Source organism: Oncorhynchus keta, unplaced genomic scaffold (assembly GCF_023373465.1).
Source record: "Oncorhynchus keta strain PuntledgeMale-10-30-2019 unplaced genomic scaffold, Oket_V2 Un_contig_631_pilon_pilon, whole genome shotgun sequence".
Lineage (NCBI taxonomy): Eukaryota > Metazoa > Chordata > Actinopteri > Salmoniformes > Salmonidae > Oncorhynchus > Oncorhynchus keta.
The window spans coordinates 9159-27500 of record NW_026288795.1 but is presented as its reverse complement, the minus strand read 5'-3'; the positions used below and the strand labels follow the sequence as shown (position 1 = coordinate 27500).

General features: G+C 42.7%; 2 protein-coding genes and 1 long non-coding RNA gene across 50 annotated transcripts in view; 2 read left to right on the top strand and 1 right to left on the bottom strand.

The window, feature by feature from the left end:
• LOC127925824 (uncharacterized) overlaps window positions 1–194 on the bottom strand; it is a 608-nt gene extending 414 nt beyond the window's left edge. Inside the window, exons 1-2 of the long non-coding RNA XR_008122414.1 lie at window positions 73–194; window positions 1–28 (exon numbers count right to left, since the gene is read on the bottom strand). The exon at window positions 1–28 is cut by the window's left edge and continues 56 nt beyond it. This is a non-coding gene — a long non-coding RNA (uncharacterized LOC127925824). The remainder of the gene's footprint in view (window positions 29–72) is intronic.
• Window positions 195–5698: 5504 nt separating this feature from the next.
• On the top strand, window positions 5699–9099 carry LOC127925822 (uncharacterized). The gene is made up of 4 exons (XM_052511142.1): window positions 5699–5852; window positions 7817–7892; window positions 8010–8111; window positions 8198–9099. Exons 1-4 carry the CDS (start codon window positions 5820–5822, stop codon window positions 9082–9084), a joined length of 1098 nt encoding a protein of 365 aa, XP_052367102.1. The 5' UTR covers window positions 5699–5819; the 3' UTR covers window positions 9085–9099.
• Window positions 9100–9140: 41 nt separating this feature from the next.
• Window positions 9141–16024, top strand: LOC127925823 (C-type lectin domain family 4 member E-like). 48 transcript variants are annotated; one of them, XR_008122379.1, is made up of 11 exons: window positions 13112–13215; window positions 13380–13502; window positions 13543–13664; window positions 13744–13865; window positions 13906–13985; window positions 14027–14108; window positions 14150–14229; window positions 14558–14639; window positions 14845–14926; window positions 15009–15213; window positions 15255–16024. XR_008122379.1 is itself a non-coding variant. In XM_052511143.1 (4 exons), the coding sequence occupies exons 1-3, from the start codon at window positions 9358–9360 to the stop codon at window positions 12932–12934; spliced, it is 342 nt and encodes a 113-aa protein (XP_052367103.1). In that variant the 5' UTR covers window positions 9141–9357; the 3' UTR covers window positions 12935–13053; window positions 13177–13215. The 48 variants fall into 48 exon arrangements, 2 of the variants coding, with proteins under 2 accessions (XP_052367103.1, XP_052367104.1); XR_008122369.1 differs by lacking the exon at window positions 14558–14639 and adding exons at window positions 14271–14352; window positions 14394–14434 and having other exon boundaries at window positions 14027–14229; window positions 14763–14926; XR_008122383.1 differs by lacking the exon at window positions 14150–14229 and having other exon boundaries at window positions 14027–14149.
• The last annotated feature ends 2318 nt before the right edge of the window (window positions 16025–18342 follow it).

The following is an 18342-nucleotide window of genomic DNA, read 5'->3' as shown; positions in this document are numbered from 1 at the left end:
TAACACCTACCTAACCTCATGGTAACACCTATCTAACCTCATGGTAACACCTACCTAACCTCATGGTAACACCTACCTAACCTCATGGTAACACCTACCTAACCTCATGCAGAAACGGTTGTGTTGTCTGAAATGGCACCCCATTCCATATAGTTGTCACACCCTGATCTGTTTCACCTGTCTTAGTGCTTGTCTCCACCCCCCTCCAGGTGTTGCCCATCTTCCTCATTATCCCCAGTGTATTTATACCTGTGTTCTCTGTTGCCAGTTCGTTTTGTTTCGTCCAAGCCTAACTGCGTTTTTTCCCATGCTCCTTTCTGGCTCTCGTTCCTGTTTTCTAGCTTTCCCGGTTTGTGACCATTCTGCCTGCCCTGACAATGAGCAGCATGTTGTTCTGTACCTTTGGGACTCTGCTCTGGACTCTGCTCTGCTCCATTGTTATGGAACGGTCTGCCTACCCATGTGAGAGACGCAAACTCGGTCTCAACTTTTAAGTCTTTACTGAAGACTCATCTCTTCAGTGGGTCATATGATTGAGTGTAGTCTGGCCCAGGAGTGTGAAGGTGAACGGAAAGGCTCTGGAGCAACGAACCGCCCTTGCTGTCTCTGCCTGGCCGGTTCCCCTCTTTCCACTGGGATTCTCTGCCTATAATCCTATTACAGGGGCTGAGTCACTGGCTTACTAGGGCTCTTTCATACCGTCCTGGAGGGGGTGCGTCACCTGAGTGGGTTGATTCACTGTTGTGGTCATCCTGTCTGGTTGGCGTCACCCCCCCTTGGGTTGTGCCGTGGCGGAGATCTTTGTGGGCTATACTCAGCCTTGTCTCAGGATGGTAAGTTGGTGGTTGAAGATATCCCTCTAGTGGTGTGGGGCTGTGCTTGGGCAAAGTGGGTGGGGTTATATCCTTCCTGTTTGGCCCTGTCCGAGGGTGTCCTCGGATGGGGCCACAGTGTCTCCTGACCCTCCTGTCTCAGCCTCCAGTATTTATGCTGCAGTAGTTCATGTGTCGGGGGGCTAGGGTCAGTTTGTTATATCTGGTACTTCTCCTGTCCTATTTGGTGTCCTGTGTGAATTTAAGTGTGCGTTCTCTAATTCTCTCCTTATCTCTTTCTTTCTCTCTCGGAGGACCTGAGCCCTAGGACCATGCCCCAGGACTACCTGACATGATGACTCCTTGCTGGCCCCAGTCCACCTGGCCATGCTGGGTTGCTCCAGTTTCAACTGATGACCCTAGGACCATGTCCCAGGACTACCTGACATGATGACCCCTGTCCCCAGTCCACCTGGCCATGCTGCTGCTCCAGTTTCAACTGTTCTGCCTTACTATTATTCGACCATGCTGGTCATTTATGAACATTTGAACATCTTGGCCATGTTCTGTTATAATCTCCACCCGGCACAGCCAGAAGAGGACTGGCCACCCCACATATGCTCTCTCTAATTCTCTCTCTTTCTTTCTCTCTCTCGAGGACCTGAGCCCTAGGACCGTGCCCCAGGACTACCTGACATGATGACTCCTTGCTGTCCCCAGTCCACCTGACTGTGCTGCTGCTCCAGTTTCAACTGTTCTGCCTTATTATTATTCGACCATGCTGGTCATTTATGAACATTTGAACATCTTGGCCATGTTCTGTTATAATTCCACTCCGGCACAGCCAGAAGAGGACTGGCCACCCCACATAGCCTGGTTCCTCTCTAGGTTTCTTCCTAGGTTTTGGCCTTTCTAGGAGTTTTTCCTAGCCACCGTGCTTCTACACCTGCATTGCTTTCTGTTTGGGGATTTAGGCTGGGTTTCTGTACAGCACTTTGAGATATCAGCTGATGTACGAAGGGCTATATAAATACATTTGATTTGATTTGATTTGAGTCTATTGTAGGGTCACTAGCAGGTCTATAGTAGAATCACTAGCTGGTCTATTGTACGGTCACTAGCAGGTCTATAGTAGGTTCTGTACCCACCAGCCGGGTAAGAGAGTTCCGCACTTATGAAGTGATTTGCATCTGTGGTGGGTTGATTTGTATCTGGCAGGAGGATTTGCATCTTAAAGTGGGCATCGTGCCAGTAGGGTGAGCAAGTCTGCTGTCTCACCATCCAAAACATGTTGGAGAGCCACCTGCCTGCTGAGTGCTTGTTGCTAACTGGGTAGCTAGCCTGTTGTAGAGGCACCTGCCTGCTGAGTGCTTGTTGCTAACTAGGTAGCTAGCCTGTTGTAGAGGCCCCTGCCTGCTGAGTGCTTGTTGCTAACTAGGTAGCTAGCCTGTTGTAGTGCCACCTGCCTGCTGAGTGCTTGTTGCTAACTAGGTAGCTAGCCTGTTGTAGAGCCACCTGCCTGCTGAGTGCTTGTTGCTAACGAGGTAGCAAGCCTGTTGTAGTGCCACCTGCCTGCTGAGTGCTTGTTGCTAACTAGGTAGCTAGCCTGTTGTAGAGCCACCTGCCTGCTGAGTGCTTGTTGCTAACGAGGTAGCAAGCCTGTTGTAGCGCCACCTGCCTGCTGAGTGCTTGTTGCTAACTAGGTAGCTAGCCTGTTGTAGCCCCACCTACCTGCTGAGTGCTTGTTGCTAACTGGGTAGCTAGCCTGTTGTAGAGCCACCTGCCTGCTGACTGCTTGTTGCTATCTGGGTAGCTAGCCTGTTGTAGAGGCACCTGCCTGCTGAGTGCTTGTTGCTAACTGGGTAGCTAGCCTGTTGTAGAGGCACCTGCCTGCTGAGTGCTTGCTGCTAACTGGGTAGCTAGCCTGTTGTAGAGCCACCTAGCAACCTGACTGCTTGTTGCTAGAAACTGGGTAGCTAGCCTGTTGTAGAGGCACCTGGTCCTGTAGTTTCTGAGTGCTTGACTTGCTAACTGGGTAGCTGCATCAGCAGTAGAGGCACCTGCCTATCAAAGTGTTTAGTTGCTATCTGGGTAGCTTATCCTTTTGTAGAATAAGGTCATGTTGCTGACTGCTTGATCCCAACTGGGTATTTCTAGCCTGCTTGATAAAGGCACCTGCCTGCTGGAGTGCTTGTTGCTAACTGGGTAGCTAGCCTGTTGTAGATTACCTCTACTGTAGGTCAACCAAGATCATGTGGTTTATTTGAAACTGTAGAGGACTTTAAGAAGTCTTCAAGGTCTCTGTAGTTTCTGTAGAATATTTAGACTTGTAAAGGATTTTGTGCAAAGAAAGTGCTGCATCAGCAGACTGCAAGTGAGGCCCAACTTTCAGTTGAATTTATCAACATATTTCAGTTTAACCAACCACACATTCTGTGCTGATCTAGGATCTGTTTATCCTTTTTCAGTCATTATGAATAAGGTCATGTTGGCAGGGATCACTACTATTGTGTTATCAATCAAATGATCAGTATTTCTTACATCAGCTGATGTCACAAGGGCTGTGAAACCCTAGATTTCAAACAGCAACCAATGCATTGAGTTAGTAAAAACTCCCTAGAAAGGCACTGAAGACCAGCTATCCTACCTGCACTAGTCATTCACACAGACCAGCATTATTTCACAAAATCTGCTTCCTATTTGAAAGTACGGTCCTATAGACACATTTTGGTATTGAGTCTTTCAAGTTTCCTCTAACGTTAGGGAATTTTAGGAGTAGCAGAATCCTACAACCAGCTAACCCCAGGATTTGGGATCCTACAACAGACCAGGGGGTTCCTAAACCCAGCAGCCTACAAATTTAACTTAGGTCAGCTAGGATCCTGAGCAATAGACTGAACCTTAGACCACATAGGTATCCTTCAATAGACCAGCTAGGATCCTTAGACCAGCCAACCTACATTCTGCTAGTTGTCCTACAATAGACCAGCTGTATCTAGACCAGCTAGAACCTAGACCAGCTAGTGGTCCTACATCAGTTCATTATTATCCTTGGCCAGCTAGTCCTACAATAGACCAGCTATGCTCCTACAACAGACCATCAGCGACCTATTGTGTTATCAAACAACCATCTAGGTTTATAAAGCTCTTCCTACATCAGGCCTGATGTCACAAAGGCCTGTACAGAAACCCAAACCTCAAACAGCAACCAATGCAGGTGTAGAAGCAGGTGACTAGTAAAAACTCCCTAGAAAGGCCAGGGAACCTACAATAGACCAGCTAGGATCCTACAACAGACCAGCTAGGGATCCTACAATAGGTCTGCCTAGGGATCCTACAATAGACCAGCTAGGGATCCTACAATAGACCAGCTAGGGATCCTACTATAGACCAGCTAGGTATAATCCTACAATAGGCCAGCTAAGGATCCTACAATAGGCCTGCTAGGGATCCTACAATAGGCCTGCTAGGGATCCTACATATGCTAGGTACCATAATAGGCCTGCTAGGTATCCTACATAGGCCTGCTAGACCAGCTAGGTACTCTATAATAGGCCTGCTAGGATCCTACTATAGAGGGATCCTAGGTAATAGGCCTGCTAGGGATCCTACAGGCATAGGCCTGCTAGGTACCATCCTATAATAGGCCTGCTAGGGATCCTACAATAGGCCTGCAGCTAGGTATCCTAATAGACCAGCTAGGGATCCTACTATAGGCCTGCTAGGTACTCCTATAATAGGCCAGCTAGGGATCCTACTATAGGCCAGCTAGGTATCCTATAATAGGCCCGTCAGCTAGGGATCCTACAATAGGGATCAGCTAGGTATCTATAAATAGGCCTAGGGATCCTACTATAGGCCTGCTAGGTACTCTATAATAGGCCAGCTAGGGATCCTACTATAGGCCAGCTAGGGATCCTACTCCTACAATAGACCAGCTAGGGATCCTACTATAGGCCAGCTAGGTACCTCTATAATAGGCCTGCTAGGGATCCTACTAGGCTAGGTACCTCTATAATAGGCCAGCTAGGGATCCTACTATAGGCCTGCTAGGTACTATAGGCCTGCTATAATAGGCCTGCTAGGGATCCTACTATAGGCCTGCTAGGTACTCTATAATAGGCCTGCTAGGGATCCTACTATAGGCCTGCTAGGTACTCTATAATAGGCCTGCTAGGGATCCTACTATAGGCCTGCTAGGTACTCTATAATAGGCCTGCTAGGGATCCTACTATAGGCCTGCTAGGTACTCTATAATAGGCCTGCTAGGGATCCTACTATAGGCCTGCTAGGTACTCTATAATAGGCCTGCTAGGGATCCTACTATAGGCCTGCTAGGTACTCTATAATAGGCCAGCTGACTGCAGGATGCCAAATGCATTAAAGAGAAGGGGTGGGGGATAACTAATGTTGCCTCCAGAGTGATTCATATGTTACGAGCTAGTCCTGTCACGGACAGTTTGGTGAATCTGTTGTTGGCTTAAACCATTCTAGCAGCCTCCTGAACAGGGTTCAACAAGTAGTTACAATAGGTCTGCTATGGATTCTGCAAGTAGGTCAGACAGAAACAGGATTAGAACGTTCAGAACCCAGTTTGAACACTGAACATTGTTATAAAATGGCAGTTGACAGGGATTTAAATAAGATAGACACATTCAGCCTTCCAAATTTTCTAAGCTTTAGAATTCTGGAGTAACTGAACATTTAACCATTACTTTTAACCTAAAGTTTACCTTGACCCCTATAGCTCATGTGCTTGAGAGAGAGGGAAATGAAACACTTATATGCAGCATTCTGTAACTTGAACTTTCAGTTTGACTCACTTCCTGTCAACCACGTTGCTCTTTATCTGAACCTAACATCCAGTGGTATATTAGTTCATAATTGTTTTACCAAATTTAAAGGATATGCTGACGTTGACACAAAAGGTGTGGTCTCTCAGACTATAAACAACGTGGACACGTTATTCCAATCTTACTTTGATGCTCATTCATTTAACAGATTTGTATGCATCCGTTTTCAACTCTCAAAGACTCTGTGGTAAGACTGTATTTCTCTATTTCACCAGATATGATCATTTTATGAGGTGTGTTTATTGTCTGATTCTTATGTAATATGTTAGTGTCTCTGGGAGACTAAGCAGGTGAACAGTAAACAGGACAAAGTAGATATCTACAATACATTCGGAAAGTATTCAGACCCCTTGACCTTTTCCACATTTTGTTATGTTACGCCTTATTCTGAAATGTATTTTTTTCTTCAATTCCTCTCATCAATCTACACACAAAACCCCATAATGAAAAAATAAAACTGAAATATTAAATTTACATAAGTATTTTACTCATTACTTTGTTGAAGCACCTATGGCAGCAATTACAGCCGTAAGTCTTCTTGGGTATGACGCTACAAGCTTGGCACACCTGTATTTGGGGAGTTTCTCCCATTCTCCTCTGCAGATCCTCTCAAGCTCTGTCAGGTTGGATGGGAGAGTCGCTGCACAGCTATTTTCAGGTCTCGCCAGAGATGTTCAACGCTGTGCTCTGGCTGGGCCACTCAAGGACATTCAGAGACTTGTCCCAAAGCCACTCCTAAATTGTCTTGGCTGTGTGCTTAGGGTCATTGTCCTGTTGGAAGGTGAACCTTCGCCCAAGTCTGACGTCCTCAGCGCTCTGTACTTTGCTCCGTTCATCTTTCCTCGATCCTGACTGATCTCCCAGTCCCTGCCGCTGAAAAAATCCCCACAGTATGACGCTGCCACCACCATGCTTCACCGTAGGGATGGTGCCCGGTTTCCTTCAAATGTGACACTTGGCATTCAGGCCAAATCTTGCTTTCTTCAGACCAGATCATCTTGTTTCTCATGGTCTGAGAGTCCTTAAAGTTCCTCTTGGCAAACTCCAAGCGGGCTGTTATGTGTCTTTACTACCATCTGTCTGGACACTCTACCATAAAGGCCTGATTTGTGGAGTGCTGCAGAGATGGTTATCCTTCTGGAATGTTCTCCCATCTACACAGAGGAACTGGAGCTCTGTCAGACTGACCATCGGGTTCTTGGTCACCTCCCTGACCAAGGGCCTTCTCCCTGATTGCTCAGTTTGGCTTGGCGACCAGCTCTAGGAAGAGTCTTTGTGGGTCCAAACTACTTCCGTTTTAGAATGATGGAGGCCACTGTTCTTGGGGACCTTAATTTTTTAGTACCCTTCCCCAGATCTGTGCCTCGACACAATCCTGTCTCGGAGCTCTACGGACAATTCCTTTGACCTCATGGCTTGGTTTTTGCTCTGACAAGCAATGTCAACTGTGGGACCTTACATAGACAGGTGTGTGCCTTTACAAATAATGTCAAAAAAATTATATTTACCACAGGTGGACTCCCAATCAAGTTGTAGAACATCTCAAGATGAGCAATGGAGACAGGATGCACCTGAGCTCAATTTCGAGTCTCATAGCAATACTGGTCTGAATACTTATGTAAATATTATATTTCTGTTTTTAGTTTTAATGCATTTGCATAAAAATCTAAAACATGTTTATACTTGTCATTATGGGGTATTTTATGTAGATTACATTTTTTATAAAAAGCATTATATGATAAGGCTGTAACGTAACAAAATGTGGAAAAAGTCAAGGGGTCTGAATACTTTCCATATGCACTGTATGTTAATTACTGAAGTGTCCTTGATTGAGCTCGACCAACGTGTCACTAGTTGGGTAGAGATTGGGACTATCCTATTGTTTCCTTTATACCGGTTAAGCTAAGTCAAGACTGGGTAAGCTAGGTCAAGACTGGGTAAGCTAGGTCAAGACTGGGTAAGCTAGGTCAAGACTGGGTAAGCTAGGTCAAGACTGGGTAAGCTAGGTCAAGACTGGGTAAGCTAGGTCAAGTCCTCAAGTATTTGACAAAACATAAGACACAGATACAAACCTATACTAGAGCTGAAGTAACAGAGGAAAATATAGCATTTGACTTCTAGAAATGTAAGAGACAATCTATACAAACACAGGTGGAGAATCCAACAATGCAGACCATGGATATTGATGACGACACATCTCCCAACAAGCCCAGTGTTACATTTTCAGGTATCAATTCAAGTACAAACACACAGCTTTTGTAGCTTCAAATCCTGGATAATATAAGTATTTTAACATTACCAGAGAGAGTTCAAAGATCTTACATGATATTTCCCTGTGATTCAGCTAATTTTCCATGGTGGAAGAGACCCTCTGGAATTGCTGCAGTGTGTCTCGGGCTGCTGTGTGTTCTCCTATTGGCTGGGATCATAGGCCTGTTTGTCTACTGTAAGTTTAGAATGTTTTGACATAAATATGTATAACCTTCAGTGGTGTAATAGTTAAACATATGTATTTAATTTTCCATTTTAAAGATGGCGTCATTGATCATCACTACTCAACAGAGAGAGACCAACAGACCAGTTACAGCCTTCTGACTAAAGAAGGAGATCAGCAACCAACCAGTTATAATAACTTGACTAAAGAGGGACAACAGCTACAGACAGGTTACAACAGCCTGACTAAAGAGAGAGACCAGCTACAGACCAGTTACAACAACCTGACTAAAGAGAGAGACCAGCTACAGACCAGTTACAACACCCTGACTGAAGAGAGAGACCAGCTACAGACCAGTTACAACAGCCTGACTAAAGAGAGAGACCAGCTACAGACCAGTTACAACAACCTGACTAAAGAGAGAGACCAGCTACAGACCAGTTACAACAGCCTGACTAAAGAGAGAGACCAGCTACAGACCAGTTACAACAACCTGACTGAAGAGAGAGACCAGCTACAGACCAGTTACAACAACCTGACTAAAGAGAGAGACCAGCTACAGACCAGTTACAACAACCTGACTAAAGAGAGAGACCAGCTACAGACCAGTTACAACAACCTGACTGAAGAGAGAGACCAGCTACAGACCAGTTACAACAGCCTGACTAAAGAGAGAGACCAGCTACAGACCAGTTACAACACCCTGACTAAAAAGAGAGACCAGCTACAGAATAGGCTCGCAACCAAAATTAAGGAGAAAGACCAGTTGCAGAATACTCTCAACACAATAACTCAGGAAAGAGATCAACTGCAGAATAGTCTTAATACAAAAACAAAGGAGAGAAACCAGCTACAGAGTAGTCTAAATACCAGGACCACAGAGAGAGACCAGCTACAGAATAGCCTAAATACCAGAACCACAGAGAGAGACCAGCTACAAAATAGCCTAAATACCAGGACCACAGAGAGACCAGCTACAGAATAGCCTAAATACCAGGACCAAAGACAGGGACAAGCAACAAAATAGTCTTAAAGTCATGACTGCTGAAAGGGATCAATTAAAAATAATCTTAACTCAAGGACTAAAGAGAGAGACCAGTTACAGAAGAGTCTTAATACCAAAACTAAGGACAGAGACCAGTTGCGGAATACTCTCACCACAATAACTCGGGAGAGAGACCAGTTGCAGAATAGTCTAAATAACAGGACCATAGAGAGAGACCAGTTACAGAATCATCTCAATACCACAACCACTGAAATGGACAAGTTGAAGAAGAGTGTGGAGAATAGAACTATGGAGCGTGACCAGCTACAGAAGGAGAGGGAAAGGCTGAACTGTAATATCACAGGTAAGGAAAGTAATTTGCAGTAGAGCCCTGTTTTCAATACAACGAAATAAAAACACGTGCACAACTACACAGACAAGATGCCTTAAGAAAACAATCACAATTAACATTTAAAAGATCAGAAATCTATTTTTTTCATTGTGCAGGGAGCAGCAAACATCCATTCTAATAGTTTTTTGTAAATTGTTCCACATGTAAGGTGCATCACCACTGAAGGGACATGTTCTGATCTGTGTAGAAACTGTGGGGATCTGAAGTGTAATGTAATACATTGACCCAGTTTTATAATTAGTAATTCTAGAAGAGACTATAGATGTCAGATACATTGGAAGTTGTTACTTGTACATCAAGCTGCCTCTACAGAAACAGGAGACTAGATCATATGAGCTGTTCTGACCTCTCATAAGCCAAGGCTTGTGCAAAGCTACTTACTTATTCAATGTGTGAATAAATAATAGTTGTAAAAGTTATGTTTAACTTAGGGAAGTTGAGAATTTTCGCAGCTTTTTGTTAAAAATCGCGCAACATTTCAGCGCCTGCTATTCATGCCAGGAATATAGTATATGCATATGATTAGTATGTGTGGATAGAAAACTCAGACGTTTCTAAAACTGGTTAAATCACGGCTATGACTATAACAGAATGTGCGTTTCATCGAAAAGTGCAGGAAAATCTGATAACTGAAAATGGAAAAAGTATCCATGCGCCACTTCCAAGGATTGCTAAAGGTGAACCGGATTAAATGAGGTCGAGGTTGCAATACCTACAGCTTCCACACGTTGTCTAGAGTCTTGTCATTTGCCTACGATTTGTTTCTTGGTCAAACAAAGAAGAGACAAGCCATTTCTTCAGGTATCCGACCGGATATTTTGGTTGAGATTTATCCGGACATCATTTCCAGACGGACACCAATAGAATTTACATCGCCTCGTGATAAATTTTATCGCTTATTAACGTGTACTAATACCTAAAGTTGCATTACAAAAGTATTTTGAAGTGTTTTGTGAAAGTTTATTGTCGACTTTTTAATTTAAAAATTACGTTACGTTAGAAAACGCTATTTTTTCCGTTGTTCACACAGTGTTCATAGATCGATATCTAGGCTATATATGGACCGATTTAATCGACAAAAGACTCAAAATTATGTTTATTGGACATCTAGGAGTGCCAAGAAAGAAGCTCATCAAAGGTAATGAATGTTTTATATTTTATTTCTGCGTTTTGAGTAGCCCCCGTCTATCGCAAAATCAAAGGTTTTAAGTAGCGTTGCAGTACTTTGGGGGATGTATGCTATCAGATAATAGCTTCTCATGCTTTCGCCGAAAAGCATTTTACAAATCTGACTCGGTAGCTAGATTCACAATGAGTGTAGCTTGAATTCAGTACATTGTATGTGCATTTTAATGAAAGTTTGAGTTTTATCAAAAACTATACGTGGCGCACTTGAAATTTCCGCTGATATATGTTCCCACCACGGGACCACTGCCCTAACAATTAACTTAAATTAACGTGTAAATGTCAGATACAATGAACAAAAATATAAACACAACATGTAAAGTGTTGGTCCCATGTTTCATGAGCTGAAATAAGATACCAAAAATGTTCCATATACACAAAAAGCCAGTTTCTCTCAAATGCTCAAATTTGTTTTAATCTCTGTTAGTGAGCATTTCTCTTTTGCCAAGATGATCCATCCACATGACAGGTGTGGCATATCAAGAAGCTGACTTGTGGTGCAACTTGTGCTGGGGACAATAAAAGGACACACTAAATTGTGCAGTCTTGTCCACAACACAATACAGATGTCTCAAGTTGAGGGATCATACAATTGGCATGGCGACTACAAGAATGTCGACCAGAGCTGTTGCCAGATAATCGAAAGTTCATTTCTCTACCGTAAGCCGCCTCCAACGTCGTTTTAGAGAATTTGTCAGTACGTCCAACCGGCCTCACAACCACATACCACGTGTAACCACGCCAGCTCAGGACCTCCACTTCTGACTCCTTCACCTGCCACCCGGACAGCTGATGAAAATGGGTTTGCACAACAAGAATTTCAGTGCAAACTGTCAGAAATCATCTCAGGAAGCTAATTTGTATGCCGCAAGGATCTATACACAGTTCCTGGAATCTGAAAATGTTCCAGTTCTTCGATGGGCCGAATACTCAACAGACATGTTGAGCATGTTTGTGATGCTCTGGCGTGACGTGTACAGCAACGTGTTCCAGTTCCCGCCAATATCCAGCAACTTTGCACAGCCATTGAAGTGGAGTGGGACAACATTCCACAGGCCACGATCAACAGCCTGATCAACTCTATGTGAAGGAGATGTGTCACACCGCATGAGACAAATGGTGTAACTACGGGACATTTTGAAATTGTTGTTTGCTTGTCGGAGGAAATTATAGTTGAATTGATTAATAATGTATACATTTCAATTAGAACCATTTATTCTAATACTATTATGTTATGGTATGAAATGTATGGGCTCTTGGTTAAGCTGTTACTGAAAATGTAAGTAAAATGAATTAATTGTCTGTACCTTGCGGGAAGTTTAAGGGAGAGTGATGATTTATCTTTTCTGACAGATAAGAATGGTCCTTGATATTCCGTTAGTGGAGGAGAAGATATCTTTTAGACAGATTGGAATGTCTGGTTTATGAGGGAGTAGAAGACATCTCCAGACCTGAAAACACTGTGCTATTGTGTGGATCGGAGAGAGTGTGAGAAACTGATGATGTCATTTCATGTCTTTAAATGTAAGGTTCGTTGTATTTTTAGTTAGTACTCTCTTGAATTAAACACTGTCACCTGGCTTTTAAGACTGGTCTCGATCTACTTCATGCATAATTAATGAACTTACAATTCATTAATGAAATAGAAAGAGTGCGAATTTGGTTTTGGCTACAAAACATATAGGAATTTAAAATTCCACTAACAATGCTCCGTTTAAATTCCTCAGTGTAAAAGCTGTAGGCAAACAGGCAATTCACACAAACGATTGCTGTGGGAAATCACCAGAACATTTGATTTATTTCCTGGGGAAAGGCAGAATCAGCTCAGTGGAAGGGTTCATTAGCTTTATCTGTGTCATGTTCTTTTTATTTTAAATAACATTCAAGTAACACATATGGTAAATGTGAAACTTCTAGGGTCCTGTCCTGAAGGATGGAGAAGGTTTGGCTGCAGCTGTTACTACCTCTCTACTGAGAAGAAATCCTGGGAGAAGAGTAGACAGGACTGTCTGGAGAGAGCAGATCTGGTGATCATTAACAGTGAAGAGGAACAGGTGAGAGACAGAGACAGAGAGAGATACTCTATTTATTAGTCCATCATGTGTTAGTAACAATGCTTTATCTGTTCCTCAACAACAGACATTCATCAATGGGTTTGAATCAGTCCTTTTTGTCTGGATTGGTCTGACTGACTCTGTTACTGAGGGGACCTGGAAATGGGTGGACGGCACCCCACTGACCACCCCAAGGTAAGAGACTACTGACCTATAATAACACTGACAACCCAAAGGTGGCAGACTACTGCTCTATAATAACACTGACCACCCCAAGGTAAGAGACTACTGATCTATAATAACACTGACCACCCCAAGGTAAGAGACTACTGATCTATAATAACACTGACCACCCCAAGGTAAGAGACTACTGACCTATAATAACACTGACCACCCAAAGGTAAGAGACTACTGCTCTATAATAACACTGACCACCCCAAGGTAAGAGACTACTAATCTAATAACACTGACCACCCCAAGGTAAGAGACTACTGACCTATAATAACACTGACCACCCAAAGGTGGCAGACTACTGCTCTATAATAACACTGACCACCCCAAGGTAAGAGACTACTGCTCTATAATAACACTGACCACCCCAAGGTAAGAGACTACTGACCTATAATAACACTGACCACCCCAAGGTAAGAGACTACTGCTCTATAATAACACTGACCACCCCAAGGTAAGAGACTACTGCTCTATAATAACACTGACCACCCCAAGGTAAGAGACTACTGATCTATAATAACACTGACCACCCCAAGGTAAGAGACTACTCTCTATAATAACACTGACCACCCCAAGGTAAGAGACTACTGCTCTATAATAACACTGACCACCCCAAGGTAAGAGACTACTCTCTATAATAACACTGACCACCCCAAGGTAAGAGACTACTGCTCTATAATAACACTGACCACCCCAAGGTAAGAGACTACTCTATAATAACACTGACCACCCCAAGGTAAGAGACTACTGCTCTATAATAACACTGACCACCCCAAGGTAAGAGACTACTCTCTATAATAACACTGACCACCCCAAGGTAAGAGACTACTGCTCTATAATAACACTGACCACCCCAAGGTAAGAGACTACTGATCTATAATAACACTGACCACCCCAAGGTAAGAGACTACTCTCTATAATAACACTGACCACCCCAAGGTAAGAGACTACTAATCTAATAACACTGACCACCCCAAGGTAAGAGACTACTGCTCTATAATAACACTGACCACCCCAAGGTAAGAGACTACTTATCTGTAATAACACTAACCACCCCAAGGTAAGAGACTACTGCTCTATAATAACACTGACCACCCCAAGGTAAGAGACTACTGATCTATAATAACACTGACCACCCCAAGGTAAGAGACTACTGCTCTATAATAACACTGACCACCCCAAGGTAAGAGACTACTAATCTAATAACACTGACCACCCCAAGGTAAGAGACTACTGCTCTATAATAACACTGACCACCCCAAGGTAAGAGACTACTGCTCTATAATAACACTGACCACCCCAAGGTAAGAGACTACTGATCTATAATAACACTGACCACCCCAAGGTAAGAGACTACTGCTCTATAATAACACTGACCACCCCAAGGTAAGAGACTACTTTTCTATAATAACACTGACCACCCCAAGGTAAGAGACTACTGTTCTATAATAACACTGACCACCCCAAGGTAAGAGACTACTGATCTATAATAACACTGACCACCCCAAGGTAAGAGACTACTGCTCTATAATAACACTGAACACCCCAAGGTAAGAGACTACTGCTCTATCATAACACTGACCAACCCAAGGTAAGAGACTACTGATCTATAATAACACTGACCACCCCAAGGTAAGAGACTACTGCTCTATAATAACACTGAACACCCCAAGGTAAGAGACTACTGCTCTATCATAACACTGACCACCCCAAGGTAAGAGACTACTGCTCTATAATTACACTGACCACCCCAAGGTAAGAGACTACTGCTCTATAATAACACTGACCAGCCCAAGGTAAGAGACTACTGCTCTATAATAACACTGACCACCCCAAGGTAAGAGACTACTTTTCTATAATAACACTGACCACCCCAAGGTAAGAGACTACTGCTCTATAATAACACTGACCACCCCAAGGTAAGAGACTACTGATCTATAATAACACTGACCACCCCAAGGTAAGAGACTACTGCTCTATCATAACACTGACCACCCCAAGGTAAGAGACTACTGCTCTATAATTACACTGACCACCCCAAGGTAAGAGACTACTGCTCTATAATAACACTGACCAGCCCAAGGTAAGAGACTACTGCTCTATAATAACACTGACCACCCCAAGGTAAGAGACTACTTTTCTATAATAACACTGACCACCCCAAGGTAAGAGACTACTGCTCTATAATAACACTGACCACCCCAAGGTAAGAGACTACTGATCTATAATAACACTGACCACCCCAAGGTAAGAGACTACTGCTCTATAATAACACTGAACACCCCAAGGTAAGAGACTACTGCTCTATCATAACACTGACCACCCCAAGGTAAGAGACTACTGATCTATAATAACACTGACCACCCCAAGGTAAGAGACTACTGCTCTATAATAACACTGAACACCCCAAGGTAAGAGACTACTGCTCTATCATAACACTGACCACCCCAAGGTAAGAGACTACTGCTCTATAATAACACTGACCACCCCAAGGTAAGAGACTACTGCTCTATAATAACACTGACCAGCCCAAGGTAAGAGACTACTGCTCTATAATAACACTGACCACCCCAAGGTAAGAGACTACTGCTCTATAATAACACTGACCACCCCAAGGTAAGAGACTACTTTTCTATAATAACACTGACCACCCCAAGGTAAGAGACTACTGCTCTATAATAACACTGACCACCCCAAGGTAAGAGACTACTGATCTATAATAACACTGACCACCCCAAGGTAAGAGACTCCTGCTCTATAATAACACTGAACACCCCAAGGTAAGAGACTACTGCTCTATCATAACACTGACCACCCCAAGGTAAGAGACTACTGATCTATAATTACACTGACCACCCCAAGGTAAGAGACTCCTGCTCTATAATAACACTGACAACCCCAAGGTAAGAGACTACTGTTCTAATAACACTGACCACTCCACGGTAAAAGACTAATGCGCTATAATAACACTGGAAGGAGTAGGACTGATTCTCTGTGTTGTTCATACTCTAGGTTCTGAGAGAGGTCAGTCTAACTCTGTGTTTTTTTACTGCAGCTATTGGGGAGAACACATCCTAATGCTGGTACATACCATAACTGTGGGTTTAACTATTACGTATCATCAGGCCAAGGAGTATGGTGGAGTTTTGATTGTTCCTCTTCACAACAGTGGATCTGTGAGAAATAGGCTTCTCTTAGGTACATTCTCTACACTGCTGATTAATGAACTCTACTGTATGTTAATGATGGTCTGAAAGACTGATGGGATTTGATAGAATGGTACTCTGAACTACACGTAGGAGAGAAACATACACACATGCACACATTCAGACACACACACCAACATACAGGACCTGAACAAGAGTCTCCCACGGGAGAAAACAACACCTTTATTAGACAAAGAGGAAATTCCCTTTTGGACCAATAGCTGACACTGATTTTCAACTCGCAGGCGGGACTACCACATCACGTGACGATGAACAACCAATCATGACCGACTCATGTCTGCTACACAAGCCGACACACAATCATTTATTCATATGTCAAACAATGATGTGTAGAATATAGATATCATTCAATAGCCACTGTCAAACAATTACTGTTAAGTTCTACATTTCTAAATACATTTAAAATGACTGTATATGTTTATTAGTTATACAGTATGTCTGCTTCTTGTGCTTTTATCATTCCGTACTTAAATGTGTACTTCCTGCTTATTCAATAAATAATTTAATCTAGATTAAAGACATTTCTTGTCTAGTACATTTTTGTTCTCTCTAATCTGTTCTATACTTTAATCTTAAAACTTGTTGAGGATAGGGGCAGTATTTTCACTTTGGATGAATTGCGTGCCCATAGTGAACTGCATCCTACTCTGTCCTAGATTGCTAATAGATGCATATTATTATTACTATTGGATAGAAAACTCTCTGAAGTTTCTAAAACTGTTTGAATGATGTCTGTGAGTATAACAGAACTCATAGGGCAGGCAATCTTCCAAACAAGAACTGAAATTCTGAATGTGGGTCAACTTTGACGTCATCGCCTCCTCCTTTCCCAACAAGATATGGATCTGGTAGCACTTCCTACGCCTGCCACTAGATGTCCTCATTCAGTAGAAAGTGCAATGGGGCATTTGCTGTGAACTTTGACCGAATGGGAGGGGAAATAGTCAGTGTCCCGACAGAATGCCATTTTCCTGTGGCGCATTTCTCTGTTGGTGCCACCGTCGTTCCATTTGGCTGCAGCTGAAAACGTATGATCCAGTTGGAACGTTATTGGATATATATGATAATAACATCCTGAAGATTGATTCTCTACTTAGTTTGACCAGTTTATTCGACCTGGAATATATCTTTTTGAAGTTTTTGTGCGAGTTGTCCTGGACCAGCAGTCAGTTTTTGGGCACGTGAGCTGAAAGTGATAGCTAATTGGACACTAGTATTGGACATTATGGAACAAAACAATGATTTATTGAGGAACTAGGACTCCTTGCACTACATTCCGATGAAATATCATCAAAGTTGAGGGAATATTTATGAAGTAATTTCGTATTTCTATTGACTCCAACATGGCGGAGAAATACTTTTACGTCTGAGCGCCGTCTCAGATAATTGCATGTTAGGCTTTTTCCGTAACGTTAAAAAAAAATCTGACACAGCGGTTGCATTAAGAACCAGTGTATCTTTAATTATATGTAGAACATGTATCTTTAGTCAAAGTTTATGATGAGTATTTCTGTTATCTGGCGTAGCTTTCTAATTCCTCCGGATATTTGAGGCAGTTCTGAACATGGCGTCAATGTAAACCGAGATTTGTGGATATAAATATGCATATTATCAAACAAAACATAAATGTATTGTGTAACATGTCATATGAGTGTCATCTGATGAAGATTTTCAAAAGGTTAGTGATTCATTTGATCTCTAATCCTGCTTTTGTGACTATCTTTTGCTGGAAAAAATGGCTGCGTTTTCCCTTTGATTTGGTGGTGGTCTAACATAAATATATGTTGTGTTTTCGCTGTAAAACATTTTAAAAATCGGACATGATGGGTAGATGAACAAGATGTTTATCTTTCATTTGAAGTATTGGACTTGTTAATGTGTGAAAGTTAAATATTTCTAAAGAATATTTTTGAATTCGCCACCTTTTCAGCTGAATGGGGGTGTAGTTCCCCCTCGGGAACAGGATTTAACATGGAATCTAGAAGGACAATACACCTCTCTGTCTCTTTAAGATAGAGAGTGAATGTTACTGTTTACATTTGAACTTATATCTTGTTAACTTCCTGTTTGTGGTGACAACACCAGAATGAAGGGTTGGATCATAACCATTAGTTATGAAAAACCAGTTAAGCCTAGGGCTGAATACTGC

Coding starts and splice junctions, on each gene's coding strand:
- LOC127925823 (XM_052511143.1), top strand. CDS start 9,358: ATGGACAAGTTGAAGAAGAGTGTGGAGAATAGAACTATGGAGCGTGAC. Junction 9,449..12,598: donor GCTGAACTGTAATATCACAG/GTAAGGAAAGTA, acceptor TGAAACTTCTAG/GGTCCTGTCCTGAAGGATGG. Junction 12,736..12,820: donor TTAACAGTGAAGAGGAACAG/GTGAGAGACAGA, acceptor CCTCAACAACAG/ACATTCATCAATGGGTTTGA.
- LOC127925822 (XM_052511142.1), top strand. CDS start 5,820: ATGCATCCGTTTTCAACTCTCAAAGACTCTGTG. Junction 5,853..7,816: donor CAACTCTCAAAGACTCTGTG/GTAAGACTGTAT, acceptor ATACAAACACAG/GTGGAGAATCCAACAATGCA. Junction 8,112..8,197: donor CATAGGCCTGTTTGTCTACT/GTAAGTTTAGAA, acceptor TCCATTTTAAAG/ATGGCGTCATTGATCATCAC.